Genomic DNA, 18,443 nt, shown 5'->3' on the forward strand with positions numbered 1-18,443 from the left:
TTCGCCCGATGATGGGAGTTTGGTCCGAGAACCCGTGTCAAGGGGGAAGGAAAGAACCAACTCCCCAAACTGAGTTGTCTTGACAAAGGTGTTCCCTTCCACATCGTACACACAAATAATACCTGAAGTGGAACAGTTAAAAAATCTGCCACAGTCCCCTTCTCCCAGTCTCATGTAGCCCAGGTTGGCCTCCAACTTACTGTAGAGTCAAGAATGACCTTGAACTTTATGTTGTTCTGTTTTGAGACAAGGTCTCTCTACAGAATCATGGCTGTCCTGGAACTTACGATGTAGACCAGGCTGGTCTCGAACTCAGAGATCTGCCTGCCTCTGCCCTCCGAGCGCTGGGATTAAAAGCAGGCAGCACCACACCCTGTTGACCTTGAACTTCTAATCATTTGGTTTTCACTCCCTGAATGCTGGGATTACAGGTGTGTGCCACCATGCCCTGCTGGGGACCTAATTCAGGGCTTCCTGCTTGCCAGGGAAATCCTCGGCCAAATGACCTTTGACTCTTGCTCTCCACGCTCACCCACTCCCACCTTGGCAGGTCTTCGCCTGAGTTTCTGCTTCCAGGTGGAGGGTGTGGGTTGGACCTTCACTAGAAAGCCCTTCAGGTTGGGAATCTTTGGTGCTCGGAAAGAGCCAGAAGGCACGTGGGAGGGCAAGATTTTGAGACTGAAAGGGGTAACAGAAGTCAATTATTGCCAGACAAGGCGACTCGCCCCCTAAGCCCCACAGTTAGGAGGTAGATGCAGTTGGATTTCTGTGAGTTTGAGGCTAGCCTGGTCTACAAAGCGAGTGTCCTATGCCTATAATTCCAGAATTTAGGAGGTGGAGGCAGGAGAATCAGGAGTTCAAAGCTAGCCTTGGCTGTAAGCGTACAGTCTTGGCTGTACAGTCTGGGCTACATGAGATCCTGCCATAAAACAACCCGAAAGCAGAGCACTGCAGCAGGTATCGGTAACCGAAGCTGAGGAGTCACAGAGACGGTCTCAAAATAAAAGGACACAGGTCGAGAGCCCCTAGAGGTGGGCACAATAGTAGCACCCTGGAATCCCAGCACTCGGGAGGCAGAGGCAGGAGGATTGCTAAAAGTCCAAGGGCAGTCAGAGATAAATATTAAGACCAGGTCTTAGAGAAAGATTGCTGGCCGGGCGGGGGTGGCGCACGCCTTTAATCCCAGCACTCGGGAGGCAGAGGCAGGTGGATCTGTGTGAGTTCAAGACTAGCCTGGGCTACAGAGCGAGTTCCAGGACAGCCGGGGCTGCACAGAGAAACCCTGTCTGGAAAAACAACAACAACAAAAGATGACTCAGCTGGCCGGGACACTTGCTGATCCGGCGGAGGACATGGGTTCCGTCCAGCACTAACATCACATCTCACAGGCACCTCTAACTCCATCCAGAGTCTCCAGCATCTCCTCTGGCCTCCCCAGCACCTGCCTGCACACAGCACAAATAAGCTCACACAGAGACACACAACATAATTAAATCTTCAAAAAAATTAAATAAAGTCATTAGAGATTAAGAAATTCATGTCCTGCCTTCAGCTTAATTGAGGTCCAGGGCTGTCTGTCCCCAAGACTTCACAGGATGTCTGAGATAGAGGTTAGGTGACAAGGACAGCCTGCCAGATACTAGACCGTCCTGGGCAAAATCATCCATTTGAAAACTTCACTGCTTGTCCTGGCTCCACTCACAGCCGCCATTATTACTATATTGTTGGTTTTTAAGACAGGGTTTCCTTGTGTAGGCTTGGCTGTCCTGGAACTTGCTCTGTATATCAGGCTGGCCTCGAACTGACAGAGAGCTGGGATTAAAGGCGTGCATCAACACTGACCCCAGCATTCAGTCATTATTGAGGACAAAGACTTAAGAGAATTTGGTCTCTGTCACCGGTCTGCTTTGCCTCCTGGGCCCCTCTCTCAGTATCCACCCGCTGACCCACCCCATCCCTTCCCCCACCCGCCCAGCTCCCAGCCTCTTGCCATGTGGACAATCTCACCATGGCTTCCTACTGCCCTTGAACACAATATCCAGACAGCCCTCTTCTGGAATGCAGTTCCTACGAAGGCACGGCTAGGGCTGTCCCCACAGAAGACACTCTCTGCAAGTTAAAGGCTAGCCTGGGCTACATAATAAGACGAGCCTGATGCTTTCAAGTGTCAAAAGCCAAAAATCAGTACTTCAGCTGAATTGGTGGACATCTGGCAGGGCTGTTTAGGGCCCCAGGGCAAAACAGAAGCCTGCTCAACTTCTATTCATAAAACATTTTTGGTACAGTTGTTTCACATATCTCAGGCTGGCCTCAAACTCTGTATAGCCCAGGATGACCCTTATCCTGCCTCCATCATGCTGAGATTACAGGCTAGACACAGGCTTTTTTTTCAGACAAGGTTTTTCTGTGTAGCTCTGGATATCCTAGAACTTACTCTGGCCAGGCGGTAGTGGCGCACGCCTTTAATCCCAGCACTCGGGAGGCAGAGACAGGCGGATCTCTGTGAGTTTGAGGCCAGCCTGGTCTCCAAAGCGAGTTCCAGGAGAGGCGCAAAGCTACACAGAGAAACCCTGTCTCGAAAAAACCAAAAAAAAAAAAAAAAAAAGAACTTACTCTGTAGACCAGGCTGGCTTCGAACTCACAGAGATCTGCTTGCCTGTGCCTCCCCGAGTGCTGGGATTAAAGGTGTGCGCCAGCACTGTCAACAGGACTGATTTTTGCAGACTAAGGATGGAATCCGGCACCCCACCAGGCAAGCACGGCACCAACCGAGCCACAGCTACAGCCCATGGAGTGTCTCCGCAAACCCTTTTCCCCTGGGCTGTCTGGGTTCTGGTTACATCAGCCCCTCCCCCACAGACGGGCTCTGTACTCGTGTCCAGAACTGGGCCTAGCGTGGAGTGGGCACCAGTCATCGAGTGTTTATTGAATACATGTATTACTGAATAGGAAGAGGCTTTGAGTCCAGTGTAATACGGCAGAGGGTAGCAGGTGGCCAAGAGGAGGGTCTGACAGAACGCTGGGGCCTCACCGAGGAGGCTGAGTTCTGCTCTGCCCTCTTCCACAGTCACCCTTGACCCTCCAACCCCACTGTTCCCATTCTGCAGATGAGAAAACCAAGGCTCAGCAAGCAGAACCACAGGTTGGGGTCAAGTCCCCAGCTCCCTGGCACACCTGCAGGCCAAGGGCCGGGAAGCAAAACCCCAGGTCGGCCAGGGAGGGGTTCGGGGGCCAGAGGGACTCTCCTATTATTTATTGGGTAACAGGCTGCAGATGAGGAGCTGACAGAAGGGGGGGGGCAATAACTTAAAAACCGGAGTGACAGCGGCAGCTCCCCGAGAGACCTCTGCAGAGGGACAGGAGTATATACAGGGATTTGTACAAAGTGCCCCGCGCCAGCCTGGGGCAGGGAGGGGGTTCGAGCATAAGGGGAGGGAGGGGAAAGTTCTGCCTGTGACCCCCCCACTCCCTGCACCCCCAAGTTCTGTCTCCAGTCATTATGCCTGGCAGGTCTCCCCAAATGGGAGAATTTCCTCAGTTTCCCTTTTCACTCCTGTCCCCAAAGTCTCCTCAGGCTCCCTGCAGCAGAGCAAGGTGGGGGGCACTAGAGGCCCCAGGAGGGTACCAGCTCCCCCTGCCGAGCCTTATTTTATCATGTCATGTGTCCCCACGATAGCCAAGAGGACTGTCTCTGTCCACCGATCTAATCCAGGGAAACTGAGGTCAAGATACGGGGCTCCCCCTCTTCTGTCCCCTTCCCCTCTTGGGGAAGTGAAAGGTCCCAGAGAAAGAGGAAGGGACCCAGGCTGTGATGGCGGCTGTGGTGGCGGTGGTGGTGGCTCAGAGTTCAAGGTCATTGGAGATGCGGGTGACGAGGGTGCGGAAGGCCAGGGCGGTGCCCGCCACTCGGCGGAAGAGGACGCCCCTGAGACCGGGCCGGGGCAGCTGGCACACCTCTACTTCGAAATGGGACAGGGGCTCGGGCCCGCCCGCACCCCCGTGCAGGCAGGCCAGCAGGAACGGCTGCGGCTGACGGCACCGGCAGCGAGCAGCTGCGGTGGCTTGTCTCAGGGCAGCCATCAGGGCCTCAGGAGGACGAGAGCTGGTCAGCTTCACACTCCAGGGGAATCGGAGCAGCCGGGGGGGCGGTTTCCGCTTTATCCCAAGGTAGATTGCAACTGAGGAGGGGACAGGAGGGGTCAGACAGGGCAGAGGAGGGGTCATGCATTCCCACCCCTACATGCACAGGGACACAAAAGTGCCACTGAAGATTGTACTTCCCAGCCTCTCTTGCAGCTAGGTGCACACACTGAAGATTGCATTTCCCAGCCTCCCTTGCAGCTAGGTGCACATACACCCCACATCTGTGGGCTAAGAGGGTAAAACTCCTATCATTTCCTTCACAGGACTAGGTGGGCCTGTAATCCATGTCAGCAACAACATGGGTGAAAAGAAAGCTGGCCTCTAAGGGACAGGGTTGTAAGAAATGGATTCAGATGACAAGTGACCCAGTTACCCTAGCTGTGTCCCACGTTTTGGGAGGAGTTTGTGTGGTTTGGGCCTCCCAAGTGCTGCTGCACCTGCATCCTAACGAATATCCTTTCTCTGGTAGTGACAGTTTCCATAAGGGACCAACATTCTCACTCAGACCACAGATTAACAGGGTCTCATTCTGTAGACCAGGCTGGCCTCAAACTCACAGAGATTTGCCTGCCTCTGCCTCCCAAGTGCTGGGATTAAAGGAATGTGCCACCATGCCTGGCTATATTTTATTTTTTTGAGACAGGATCTCACTGTGTAGCCCATGCTGGCCTCAACCTCCTGAGCCATGGAATGGCATCACAGGTGTCTTCTAGCAGGGCCCTCTCATCTTTCTTTGGTTTGGGATAGTCAATGTTCTGGCCAATAAGTGTATGCCAGGTATGAGCATATGAAAGCTGACCAATCAGAGCTCTGAACTCTTCAGGCCACAGGCATTGGTTTAGAGATAGACATGTCACCCACACCCAGCCAATGAGACATCCTGGAGGGTTCTGAACTGGTGGTGTGTCAAACTAAGCAGAGTGTTGCAAACTGTAATGATGCCTGCTTTGCAAATAAAGTTTTATTGGAATATACCTGTACAAATTTATTCTTTTTCTCATTGTAGGGGCTGGAGTCTAGGGTCTCTGGCAGGCTGAGTAAGTACCCATCACTGAGCCACACCCCCAGCCCTTCACTGGGGGATTCTAGGTAGGGGCTCTACCAATAAGCTACATCTCAGCCCTCTACCCCCAAAGTTTGAGTCAGGATCTTATTAATTTGCCCAAGGCTGGCCTTGAGCTCTTTATAGTCTCAGTAGGCTTTGAAACTGCATTCCTCCTGCCTCAGCCTTCAAGGTGCTGGGACTGGCAGACCTGTGTGACTACAGCCAGCATGGATATAATGTTTTTTTGTTTTTTTGTTTTTTTTTTTTTTTTTGGTTTTTCGAGACAGGGTTTCTCTGTGTAGCTTTGCGCCTTTTCCTGGAACTCACTTGGTAGCCCAGGCTGGCCTCGAACTCACAGAGATCCGCCTGCCTCTGCCTCCCGAGTGCTGGGATTAAAGGCGTGCGCCACCACCGCCCGGCGGATATAATATTTTATCATGAAACAGTGGTATCTATTTGTTTTTACAGAGGCTGTGGCTTCCTTTGTCCTAGAATGGCAAAACCCAGTAGGAGTGACTAAGAGAGACTTTCAAAAGTTCTACAGGCTGGGTCTGTGTGGACACCAAGCTATCCCATGGCTGGATTTGCCTACATCCTGCAGGCAAAGGATAAAAGATGTGGGTAACTGATAAAAGGTGCTGATACTGGAGGACCTTGGGCTGCAGGTGGGACAAGGCTCAAAACACTGACAACTATGGGAAGGTGCAGAGGCAAGATGCGGTGGAAATGAGTCTCAGGACGGGTGGAAGGGCCCCAGAACATTCCAGCAAGTTGGCTTTTAGAGCATGAGACGGGGCCTTAGAAAGGGTGTGTGCAGGCAGGCAGGGTGGGAACCACACTCACCTTGTGACCTCAGGTCCCCCGATTCTCTCAGGTTCGTCTGCGACCCTAGCGGAGGGGGGAGGGGCAGAATGTAAATCTGGACATAAGCAAACCCCTCCCCCTACCCACTGCCACCAGACTCCAGGCAGCCCCCCGGCTGCAGCTCAGCGCTCCCGCTTGCTGGCTGCTGGGAAAGCTGTAGTCTGGATTTGATCCCTTCCATCCAGAGTGGGGTCCGCATGTAAATGGTTAGTGTAGGTTGGAGAAGAAATACTGAAGGATTTGAAAGATGAAAAAAAAAAAAAAAAAGGCAGGCAGACACACCTACATAGAGAAAGGTGCAAACACACTCACACAGTCACAGATACACACAGGTATTCAAATGACAGACACTTTCCTTAGTGAGCTCTCTACCACTGAGCCACACCCCCAGCCCCTCACTGGGGGATTCTAGGCAGGGGCTCTACCACTGAGCCACACCCCAGCCCCTCACTGGGGGAGTCTAGGCAGGGGCTCTACCACTGAGCCACACCCCAGCCCCTCACTGGGGGATTCTAAGCAGGGGCTCTACCACTGAGCCACACCCCAGCCCCTCACTGGGGGAGTCTAGGCTAGTGATGTACAGCCGAGCCGTGTCTTTCCTTCCCTCAAACACCCTGTTGGCTTTACTCTTTTTGCAGTTTTCGGACATGTTATCCTTCTATATCCTGGCTGGCCTTGAACTTGAGATCCTCCTGCCTCAGCCTCCCAGTGCTGAGATTGCAAGTCTTCCTGTCACTGTCAGTAACTCACAGCCTACGCGTGTCACCCTCTGCCCTCTATTAGAAGGGCGGCTCTGACAGCGTGGGGGATATTTCACGTTTGTTAGCCACGCGAGGCACACAGTAGGTGCTCATGGGTAACAGAAACAGGGAGCGACAATCGATGTCTGAGTAACGCTCTCAAAGGCATTTCTCACCGCAAGGTCCCCTCCGAGTCCCCGGGACCCCCTTGGAAGTAGTTCCTGTGGCCACTAGCCTCATGTGGCAGCAGAGGACGAGAAGAGCTCGCTCTAGGTCCCTCAGGCGAGCTGACACCTGCCCCACACCTCTGCCCCCAACACTCGGCTTTCCTCCACTCCACGGACTCCACATACAGACTCTGCACCTCGCTCCCACCCCTGACAGGACTCCTCCCAAGGTCACACACACACACACACACACACTCAGTCAACCATGCCGACAGAGAGGTGGAGACAGAGCAGAGCGGGACTTACTGATTTTGGATCCCTGGGGCAGAGAGGCGCCCGAGACACAGCGGTTAGAGTTCTGCCGTTTAGAGGGATCGAGGGTAACCCTGTGGGGTACGGAGGCGGGCGGGTGACAGGGGGTGCAGAGGACCAAGAGGTCAGGTGGAGGAGGCGAAGTGGAGGAGACAGGTTAGGCCCCGCCCCCCGCCCCGCCCACACCCCACATCTGCCGCAGCTCACCTGCGGGTCAGTTTGGAGGTCAGCTTGGTGAAGAGGTTGGTGGTGGGGCGAGGCCGCCCGGAGGGCAGGGGCGAGGCCTCGTGGGCCAGCGTGGGTGAGGCTGGGGGTCCATTCTGCACGCCCCCGCCACTCCCGCCCCCTGCCCTCCGGTCTCGGACCTGGCCCCCGTGGAAGGTGCTGCGGATGGTGGAGCCCCGAGCCAGGCGGCTCCGCTCTCCCGATGGGGGAGCCAGGCTGTGACTGGAGGGGGAGGCAGGGGGCGCCCGTGAGGTACCGGAGCTGCGGGCAGAGAAAGACAAGCCAGGGTGGGGCCCAAGTTCACCCTCCAGATTCTCCCACCCAGTTCTAACCAGACCCGACCCTGCTTAGCTTCCGGAACTGTTAACACCAGACTTGCAATGTGCAGGGTCCCCGGGGCCCTCAGGCTCGGCCCGGATCTCAGAGGCTACTGCGCCTCCCCTAGAATGCACCTGCCCCTTCCCTCCCTCCCTGCATCCACACCCTTAGGGCCAGCAGCAGCCACACACACAGCCTCCAGCTGCAGACTTTTCCAGCACTCAGCGCTGCAGGGAGGAGTCACGTGACTGCCTCCACCCAGGAGGTTGCCAGCAGCTGCTTGTACCATTTCTGGGCCATGCCCTCAAAGGCACTGCTGGCAGACGGGCAGCTGGCACAGACGCCTCGGACCCTGAGCAGGGGCCCCGCACGGACACGGACAGGCTCAGGAGAATCTGTTCTTAGATTTCTGTCTCAGAAATCGGAACCTCCATCGTTCTGAAGCCGCGGCCTGCTCTACAGCTCAGCCCTGTTCCCTGTCAGAACTTGGCATCTTAGGCTGATCACAAATAAGGATTCTGGAACCCTTGGCTCCTTGACTCGCCCGCGCGGCTGGGTAACTTTAGACAAGCTACTTAACTTCTCTGTGCTTTGTTTCTTCTCAGCGGCAAAATGGAGGGACTAGGACCTACCCAGAATGCAATGCAGTTGGTGGTAATGAGCCAGTTTCTGGACACGGTCAGGTCAGCCAGAGAGCTGCTGCCTGATGAACCCCCGTGATTAGTATTTTTTTTTTTTAATTTAGTAACTACCAAATAATCTCCTTGTCATTAAATGTCACCTACAGACTAAATCCTGGATAAAGGATTATGGGACCTGGGAGCAATAAGTGCCAGTCCCATTGCGAGAAGGGAAACGTGAAATGTCTCCCGTTAACCATTTAACCCAGAGCTGAGCAGTCCCAGGTTCACGGACACCCACCAAATCATAACACACATGCATTCATAGCAAAGTCCCAGAATGCACTGGGTACCAGCCAATAATGTGCCCAAAGCTTGGTAGGTGAGAATTATGTTTGGTCTGGATGGAGCCAATCCATGTTCCCTTTTTTTCCCCTTCCCTGTCCTTCAAAAAAAGCTGTCTTTTAATTTTTTTTTTTTAATGTGCCTGGGTGTTTTGCCTGCATGTATGCCTGGGCACCATGCAGACCTGGTGCCTGCAGAGGTCAGAAGAGGGCATCGGATGTCCTGGAACTGGAGTTAGAGAGGGTCGTGAGCCACCAGTGGGCACCAGGCATTAAACCCGGGTCCTCTGCAAGAGCAGCCAGTGCTCTAACCACTGACCATCTCTCCTGCCCCTCTTTCTTTTTATATTGAGACAGGATCTCACGTAGCCCAGGTTGGCCTTAAACTTCTGATCCTCCTCCTGCCTTCCCCTTCCAGAGCTGGGGTTACAGGCATGTGGCACCCACACACACCCACACCCACCCCCCAATGTAGGCTAGGCACCAAATCCAAGGCTTCAGGCATGTCAGGCAAGCGCTAACCAACTTAGCCACTTCCCCAGCACTCATTTAAAACAAAACAAAACAGGATTTCATGTGGCTCAGGCTAGCCTTGAACTGGCCGTGTAAGCAAAGTTGATCTTGAAATCTGATCTTCCCTTCTCTTCCTTCGGGTGCTTGGCGCCATGCTGTGTGTGTGTGTGTATGTGTGTGTGTGTGTGTGTGTGTGTGTGTGTGTGTCCACTCACTTCCTATTCAAAAACTCCACTTGGTTCTCATGCTTGTGGGTGGAGGTCAGGGCGGCCTACCTCCTCAGCACTGAGGATTGGTTTACCAAGAGGGAACACCTTCGGCCGTGAGATCTGCCCATACAGGGCAGGGGGATGCTGCTGGGCACATCCACACTGCCACGTGTCGGCTCTGATCATCAGTGCATGTGTGCGGGGCGGGGGGGTGGCTCACCCACTCCCTAGGTTCCCTTTCATCCCCGGCCTCGGCCTCACGTACCTGTTTTCTTTGCCATTTGGCAACAAGGACGGGCGCTCAGCCCCTGGCCGCTCTGTGCATACATAGGTGTTTCTTCGGGTCATCATGCTGGGGGGGAGGTTGTTCTGTGGGGGACACAGCAAGGGGCAGGAGGTGAGAAGGTGCCCCCCAGCCTCCTCACACCTTTCTGCATTCTGCCACGACATTCTTTTCTTTTAAAAGATTTATTTTTTTTTTTTTAAAATAAGATTTATTTATTTATTATGTGTACAGTGTTCTGCCTGTATGTGTCCCTGCAGGCCAGAAGAGGGCACCAGATGTCATCACGGATGGTTGGGAGCTACCATGTGGGTGCTGGGAATTGAACTCAGGACCTCAGGAAGAGCAGTCAGTGCTCTTAACCACTGAGTAATCTTCCCAGCGTGAGTTTTATGTTTTAAATAATTTTTTTTGAGACAGGGTTTCTCTGTGTAGCCCTAGCTGTCTTGGAACTCACTCTGTAGACCAGGCTGGCCTGGACAAATTCAGAGATCCGCCTGCCTCTGCCTCCCGAGTACTGGAATTAAAGATGTGCGCCACCACCACCTGGCCCAAATGATTTATTTGTGTTTTATGTGTGGTGTTTTGCCTGCACGGATGTCTGTACACCACCTGCATGCAGTGCCCTCAAGAAACCAGAAGGGGGCGTCAGACTCCCTGGAACTGGAGTCACAGATGGTTGTGAACCACCATGTGGGTGCTGGGAATCCAACCCAGGTCCTCTGCAAGCCCAGGCCGTGCTCCAGGCCACTCTCTCCAGCCTCCTTTGTGAGAGGCAGCGGCTCATGTACCCCAGGCTGAGAATGAACTTCTGATCCCCCTGCCTCCACGCCAGTGTGGGATGAGAGGTCTGTGCAGCCTGCCTGCGGGCTAGGCAAGCAGCTGAGTTACGCTTCCAGCTCTTTCCACTTTCTTCTCCAGGACTTCCACGGGACTTGTCACCTGCTCAGGACAGTCCTCCTGCTTCCCCAACACGCTCCTACAGAACCTTGTTCCCGGGCGGCGGCCAGCACCAGCTCAGGTGCGCCCCTCTCCACCCTCACCCCCCCCAGAGCGGCAGGCACTTGCCATCTGATACCCTTTTCCAAAGCTCGCCTAAAGCTGGAACTGCAGGGGTTGGAGAGGTGGCTTAGTGGTGAAGGGCACTTGCCGCTCCTTCAGAGGACCTGAGTTTGATTCCAGCATCCACCCGCACTGGCTCACAACTGTGAATGCACTCCAGCTCCCGGGTGTGTGTGGTGGGGATGGAGGTGTCATACGCCCCCTTCTGGCCTGTTCTGGTACTGCAGGGATGTGTTCTGCCCTGAGCTACGCCCTCGACCCTGAGGTTAATTCTTTAAAAGTTAACAAGAATTCCAAAGTTCTCCTTATTCTTTTTGTATTTATATTTTTTTTTCCTTTTTCTGAGACAGATTTCTCTAGGCCAGGCTGGCCTGGAACTCATAATTCTTCTGTTTCTGGACTCCTGAGTGCTGGGATCATAGGCATGCGCGCTGGGCCCAGTTTGGGGGATGACTTCTGTGGTATGGGGCGTGCGTGCGTGCGTGCGCACGCGTGTGTAGGAGGGAAGGAGGGGCGAGGGAGCACCGTACATGTGTGTGTCATTTGTGTGTGGTGCATACGCGTATGTTAAATAAACAAGGATCACAGTGGAGGGGTGTCTGCGATGAGGGCAGGATCTCAGCAATGGAGGTCGGGGTGGCACCTGCATCCCTCCCCACCTGCCCCGGCCACTCACGGGGGTGCTCATGCTGTCCTTCCGCCGCTCGGGGATCTCTGCCTTGTTGGGGTTGTGGGCACTGCTGACCATGGGGCTGGAGGGGGGCAGCCCTCGGCTCCCGCTCCCGGCCGCGCTGCAGCTGGCTTTCCGGCCCGGCAGCCGCTCCTCTTTGAGCTCCGTCTCCCCGGTGCTGGTTGGGCTGCGCTTCGGGTGCAGTGGGGCAGGGGACGGGCCACCTGGTGGGGGGCGGGATCAGTTAGAGCCGAGCTCACCAGAGACGGGATCCTGGGGGGTCCCCAGAACCTCAGGAAACTTCATAACAGCTGCAGGGCTTTTTTTCATTTTTTTTTTGGGGGGGGGAGCTGTTTTTCAAACAGGGTCTCTCTGTGTAGCCCAGGCTGTCCTGGAACTCACTCTGTAGACCAGGCTGGCCTGGAATTCTGAGATCCTCTCGCCTCTGCCTCGAGTGCCAGGATTAAGCGCGTGTGCCACCACGCCCGGTTGGCTACATTTTCTAACGGTGAAGTGTCTTGGCATCACAGTCTGTCTCAGTGAGTTTCAGGTCAGTCTGGTCTACACAGAGAGTTCCAGGCTAGCCAGGGCTACACGGAGAGACTTTATTTCTAAAAAAAAATGTTTTGGTAACAGCGATTGATGGTCAGTGTGTACAATCTAGAACAACTTTGGGGAGTCCAGGGAGGGGCAGTCTAGATTAGGTTGCCTGTGGGTATCTCAGTGTGTGTGTGAGAGAAAGAGAGAGGGAGGGAGGGAGGGGGAGAGAGGGAGAGGGAGGGAGAGAGAGAGAGAGAGAGAGAGAGAGAGAGAGAGAGAGAGAGAGACAGAGAGACAGAGAGAGACAGAGACAGAGAGAGAGCATTTCATTCTGTTAAGGGCAGTGGGAAGCCCCACCCCCGGTGGCCAGCACCAGTGCCTAGGCTTTGAAGCTGCAGGCTGAGCTGTGTAAGAGCGGAGAAAGTGTGCTGAGCTCTAACACACACACATACACACCCACCCACTCCCGCATTCCCTGCTCCGTGCTCCTGACTGGACACAATGTGGCCAGCTCCTGCAGCTGTGACATCCGCACCGTGACAGACTGTAACCCTGAGCTAAACGAACCCTCTTCCTCCAGCTGCGCTCCCGAGGCCACTTTCTCACAGCAACAGTAAAGAAACTAAGTTTCAGCCTTCGGTGGAAGGCCCTATCAGTTTGGAGTAAGAAGGCAGGCTCTCGGCAGCCACACTGTGCAACGTGTCCTGTGCTCCAGCTACAGAGCGCCAGTCCTAACTAGACTCTTACCAAAGCTCCCTCTCTGACAAACAGGCTAAGGAGTCCAGCTACCATTTGGACCACACTAACAGTGTGAGAGATCCGTGAACTCAGAGGACAAGGAAAACTAAGGAGAGATGAAGACAGACTCAGAAAAACTAAGAGGATGCAAGAAACATTATCATCTGCGTGGGGTCCGAATATTTTTCTAGATGCCAGCCCTTTCCCAGCCCGCCTCTGGACCCATGTTGTTTGTGAGGCAGGATCTCACGCGGTCCAAGGTGCCTGGCACTAAAGAGTTGGCTCAGTGGACCCAGGTTCGATTCCCAGCACCCACATGGCACCTAGCACGCCTTTCCTCTCGAACCAAGTTGTGAGAAATTAGCAGAATCACTGTATGGGGTAGATATTAGAATGAGCAGCTGTTTTTCGGGAGTACTCTGACCTTGAAGAATCTCTGTGGAAAACAGCGATTGTTTTGCTGAGGGGGCTTTGCAGCCATCCCATGACTTTGGTCACAAACGCCTCAGCACACCTGAGGTTCTTCCTGTGTATTGCAAACGATACACGATGAAGAACTAAAGTCACGAGGGCATGCGATGCTCTCCTTTAGTAAGACGTGTAGATTAGATTATGGAAAGACTTTGTGTACTTTCAATAAACACGCCTTTGTACGGCTGCTGTTCGGGGTTCAGTCCATCAGAGAGGCTGGACCTTCCTGCTGCCACACAGGTCTTAAAATTTCATCTTGGGGGCTGGAGAGATGGCTCAGAGGTTAAGAGCACTGTCTGCTCTTCCAGAGGTCCTGAGTTCAATTCCCAGCACCCACATGGTGGCTCACAAGCATCTGTAATGAGATCTGGCGCCCTCTTCTGGCCTGCAGGCATACATGCTGTATACATAATAAACAAATAAATCTTTAAAAAAAAAAAAATTTCATCTTGGAGTGCCTCCTTTCTTCAACTGACCTACGCTACACGGTGCACCCCACGCCAGGTGACATGGCCCGCTCGTCATCCCACCACCTGGAAGGCTGAGGCAGGAGGATGGTGAATTTGAGGCTGGCCTGGATTATCTAGCGAGATTCCCACCTCCTCACCCAATCTCTTTCCCTGGCATCTGTAGGTAGCGTCAGCTGGCTTCTGATGCCGGTCAAGGCTGGGCTAGACTTCCGGGGGGGGGGGGGGGGACTCACAGAAGTCACTATGCCGGCGTTGGCGGTGGTACGTGGTGGAAGAACCCCGCTGCCCTTTGTTGTGGCCGCTGCCCTTGCTGGAGCTAGTCCCATTGGTGGCGTCGCTGGGCGCTCGCACCCGTGCCAGGGCCAGCCCTGGGGCACCCCGGTCCCCACCCTCCTACAAGAGAAAACACGAAAGGCACCTCAGCCCTCTGTCCGAGCTGCCGGCCCCCAAGCCCCGCCACCCCAGGCCTGAGGCCCCACGACCTCTGACCTCAGTCTTCCTGCCCAGCAGGAGGTAGGTGGCGGTCACCTCGTTGTACTTCTGGCTGGTCAAGGCCTCTTTGATTTCTTCCCGTGTGTAGCCCATACCCACCATTACCTCTGGGAGATGGATGGAGAGAAGGGTCAGTCTCCTTCCCCAGGCTGTCCCTTCCACCCCCTCTAGCGATCAGTAGTGTCTGTTCTTCTCCCCTCTGCCAGCGGCATAGGAATTTTTTGGGAAGAATATTCCTTCCTTAATGGGACCAGTTTGCTAACCCCTGCCCGCTCAGACCCAGAGTAGGTGTGTGACCCAGGTCGGGCCAATCATTGTTCAAACTACAAAGACACACGGGTTAGGTCAACACATGCACACCACCAAGTTTTGACTAATCAAAAAGTTCCACCCCCCAAGGCCACAGTCACATGATAAGGGCTCTACCACTGAGCCACGCCCCCAGCCCCTCACTGGGGGATTCTAGGCAGGGGCTCTACCACTGAGCCACACCCCCAGCCCCTCACTGGGGGATTCTAGGCAGGGGCTCTACCACTGAGCCACACCCCCAGCCCCTCACTGGGGGATTCTGGGCAGGGGCTCTACCACTGAGCCACACCCCAGCCCCTCACTGAGGGATTCTAGGCAGGGGCTCTACCACTGAGCCACACCCCAGCCCCTCACTGGGGGATTCTAGGCAGGGGCCTCCTACTGAGCCACACTCCCAACTTAAAGTATTAGTATTATAATGATAATTTCTATTAGTTGCAATCATAAAAGCTGACTATGTGGCCACACTCCTATGGTGGTCCATTTCTTCAGCCGTGGAACACAAGTTTCTTAGATTTATTTTTGCTGGGTTTTTGTTTGTTTGTTTGTTTTTTGTTTTTTGTTTTGGTTTTTCGAGACAGGGTTTCTTTGTGTAGCTTTGCGCCTCTCCTGGAACTCACTTGGTAGCCCAGGCTGGCCTCGAACTCACAGAGATCCGCCTGGCTCTGCCTCCCGAGTGCTGGGATTAAAGGCATGCGCCACCACTGCCCGGCATTTTTTGGTTTTTTTAAATCCAGGATCTCAGGTCACCCAGGCTGGCCTTCAGGTTATTAAATAGTTAAGGATGACCCAAGTGTTTGGATTACAGGCACACACAACCATGCTGGATTGATCTGTGGCTAATTCTATTTTATTTATTTACTTATTTATTTTATGTGTAGGGATGCTGTGCCTGCATGGATAGCTGTGCATACCTGTGTGCCTGGTGCCCTAGGAGGCCAGAAGAGAGCATCAGATCTTCTGGGACTGGAGTTACAGATGGTTGTGAGCTGCCATGTGGGTGCTGGGAATTGAACTCAGGTCCTCTGGAAGAGCACCCAGTGCTCTTAACCTCTGAGCCATCTCTCCAGCCTCAGCGATTCGTTTTCTTACCTTCATAACCAAAGCCCCATTGTGTCCGCCGTGAGCATTCACACACCAGCCACTGGGGTAAGTGTGTATGTAGATCAACCCCTCCCCTGATATGTCCAGTGCTGAGCTGGCCTGTGTTGAGTGCTGCCATTTCCTAGGTGAGGGACCAGAGAGGGCAAGCACTTGCTTGGGGTCACACAGCTCGAATGTGGTGCAGGGCTTGGGGTCACACAGCTCGAATGTGGTGCAAGGATAGACATTCCTCAACTCTCTCCCTAGCTGGGTGGTGAGCTGTATGAAGACACTGGCGGTCAGGAGCAGAGGCTGCGGCTGCCAGCCTTGGCTCTGTGGCACCGCACCCCTGGGACTGAGGCACCCGCTTCCTTGACCCTCACCAATTCTCTTGGTGTCCCCGAAGTCCTCCTCGGGCTCCGTGTATGGCTTCAGCTCCTCACCCTCATAGCCGATGTTGATCCACTTGTCTTTCATGATTTGCTGAGGACAAGGGAGACAGGCGTCAGAAGGGACCGGAGTCGGGACACAGAGCTTCCCATCTTCCAAGCGGGACTCCCCGCAGAGCCTACCACCCCCACACTGAGGGCTTGGTGAGACTTAGCCAGCCGGTCCACCCCCAAGTCTTCCCTGCCACCCCCCTCCTCCGCATCATCTGGGTCTCCAGCACCCTGTAATCATCCTAAGAGTTCATTAGCTTAATTACCGACGTGGCGGGGACCGCCCAGGAGCCTCCTCCTTGCTGTCTATCTCCCCCCAGAGCCGGGCCCCAGCCCCAGGCAAGATGGAGGGGGCCACAGGGATCAGCAGACGGAAAGGGCCCCGAGGGTGCGGGGCTGGGGCTCACCTCTAGAGTACAGCGTTTTGCGGGGTTCAGCACCAGAAATCTCCGCAGAATGCTCTCGCAGTCTGTAGACATGTAAAAGGGGACTCGGTACTTTCCTCTGAGGACTCGCTCCCGCAGCTCCTGGGGGGACAGGACAGGGCATGCTAGACAGGCCTCACCCCTACCCCTGCCCCATCTCACCTCACCTCTGCAGGCGGGCCTCACCCCCCCATCTCACCTCACCTCTGCAGACAGGCCTTAACCCCCTACCCCTGCCCCATCTCACCTCACCTCTGCAGACAGGCCTCCCCTCCCCTCCCCAACCTCACCTCTGCAGACAGGGCTCACCCCCCTACCCCTGCCCCATCTCACCTCACCTCTGCAGACAGGCCTCCCCTCCCCTCCCCAACCTCACCTCTGCAGACAGGCCTCACCCCCTACCCCTGCCCCATCTCACCTCACCTCTGCAGACAGGCCTCCCCTCCCCTCCCCAACCTCACCTCTGCAGACAGGCCTCAACCCCTTACCTCTGCCCCATCTCACCTCACCTCTGCAGAGAGGCCTCACCCCCAACCCCTGCCCCATCTCACCTCACCTCTGCAGACAGGCCTCACCCCCCATCTCACCTCACTTCTGCAGACAGGCCTCCCCTCCCCTCCCCAACCTCACCTCTGCAGATAGGGCTCAACCCCTTACCTCTGCCCCATCTCACCTCACCTCTGCAGACAGGCCTCACCCCCAACCCCTGCCCCATCTCACCTCACTTCTGCAGACAGGGCTCACCCCCCCATCTCACCTCACTTCTGCAGACAGGCCTCCCCTCCCCTCCCCAACCTCACCTCTGCAGACAGGGCTCACCCGACCACCCCTCCTCTGCAAACAGGTCTGCTTCCCACCCCCCATGTCCAGACCTTCTGGAAGAGGTGACAGATGACCCAAGTTCCAGCCCAAACATAGGAAAACTTAGCTCCCCCCTCCTGACCTCACACCTTCTCATCTGTGAAATGGGGGCACCCGAAAGGCGGCCATTTAAAAGTCCCCCCCAACTGCAAGACAGGGTCTCACGGAACAAGACTTGGAACTCGCTGTTTAATCAAGGTCAACCCTACACTGCTGACCCTCCTCCCACCTCGAGAACGCTGGGGTGACAGGTGTGAGCTGCCATGCCCAGGCTATGTGGTGCTTGGGGATGGAATGGAGGATTTTGCATCTCCACAGGCAGTTACTGAGCTACATTCCCCAGACCCTTCATATTTCTAATTTTTTTTTTTTTTTGGTTTTTCAAGACAGGGTTTCTCTGTGTAGCTTTGCGCCTTTCCTGGAACTCACTCTGTAGACCAGGCTGGCCTCGAACTCACAGAGATCCGCCTGGCTCTGCCTCCCCAGTGCTGGGATTAAAGGCGTGTGCCACCACCACCCGGCCTAATTTTTTTTTTTTAATTAAAAAAGTTTCTTTTTTGGCTGGGTGGTGGTAGAACACATCTTTAATCCCAGCACTCTGGAGGCAGAGGCAGGCGGATCTCTGTGAGTTCTAAGCCAGCCTGGTCTACAGAGTGAGTTCCAGGATGGCCAGGGCTACACAGAGAAACCCTGTCTGGAAAAACCAACCAAAACAAAAAATTGAGACAGGGTTTCACTGTGGAGCTCTGGCTGTCTCCCAAGCGCTGGGATTCAACGTGTCACTACGCCCAGCCTGAAGTTTCTTTTAACAGTCTAATTTTTTTTCCTCTTCAGATTTTGGAGACAGAATCTCGTGTAGCCCAGGCTGGCCTCGAACCTGTTGTATAGCCAAGGATGACCCTGAATTCTTAATCATCTTGCCTCTGACTCTGGAGTGCTGGGGTTACAGGCCTAGGGCACCACACTCCATTTATGCAATGGTGGGGACTGAGGTTAGGACGGGTTAGGCAAGCACTCTACCACGGAAGCCACACTCAGGCACAGAGTGGCCAGCACGTAAAGACCAGGTTTACAATGGGAAGGGACCCTGCCACTGTCC

At 54.6% G+C, this 18,443-nt stretch overlaps 1 protein-coding gene across 3 annotated transcripts in view; it reads right to left on the reverse strand.

Annotated features, from left to right (window-relative positions):
- Positions 1–2,872: 2,872 nt before the first annotated feature.
- Positions 2,873–18,443, reverse strand: part of Mark4 (microtubule affinity regulating kinase 4) — a 35,122-nt gene continuing 19,551 nt past the window's right edge. For 2 of the 3 annotated variants that reach the window (XM_052762375.1, XM_052762374.1), the window contains exons 9-18: positions 16,466–16,585; positions 16,002–16,101; positions 14,224–14,333; positions 13,968–14,127; positions 11,522–11,739; positions 9,766–9,869; positions 7,479–7,757; positions 7,266–7,345; positions 6,032–6,076; positions 2,873–4,178 (exon numbers count right to left, since the gene is read on the reverse strand). In XM_052762375.1, the coding sequence (XP_052618335.1) occupies positions 3,841–4,178; positions 6,032–6,076; positions 7,266–7,345; positions 7,479–7,757; positions 9,766–9,869; positions 11,522–11,739; positions 13,968–14,127; positions 14,224–14,333; positions 16,002–16,101; positions 16,466–16,585 (1,554 nt within the window). In that variant the 3' untranslated portion in view covers positions 2,873–3,840. The remainder of the gene's footprint in view (positions 4,179–6,031; positions 6,077–7,265; positions 7,346–7,478; positions 7,758–9,765; positions 9,870–11,521; positions 11,740–13,967; positions 14,128–14,223; positions 14,334–16,001; positions 16,102–16,465; positions 16,586–18,443) is intronic. The other variant, XM_052762376.1, reaches the window with a different exon arrangement.

The sequence above is a fragment of the Peromyscus californicus genome, unplaced genomic scaffold, assembly GCF_007827085.1.
Source record: "Peromyscus californicus insignis strain IS unplaced genomic scaffold, ASM782708v3 Scaffold_4__1_contigs__length_199733344, whole genome shotgun sequence".
Lineage (NCBI taxonomy): Eukaryota > Metazoa > Chordata > Mammalia > Rodentia > Cricetidae > Peromyscus > Peromyscus californicus.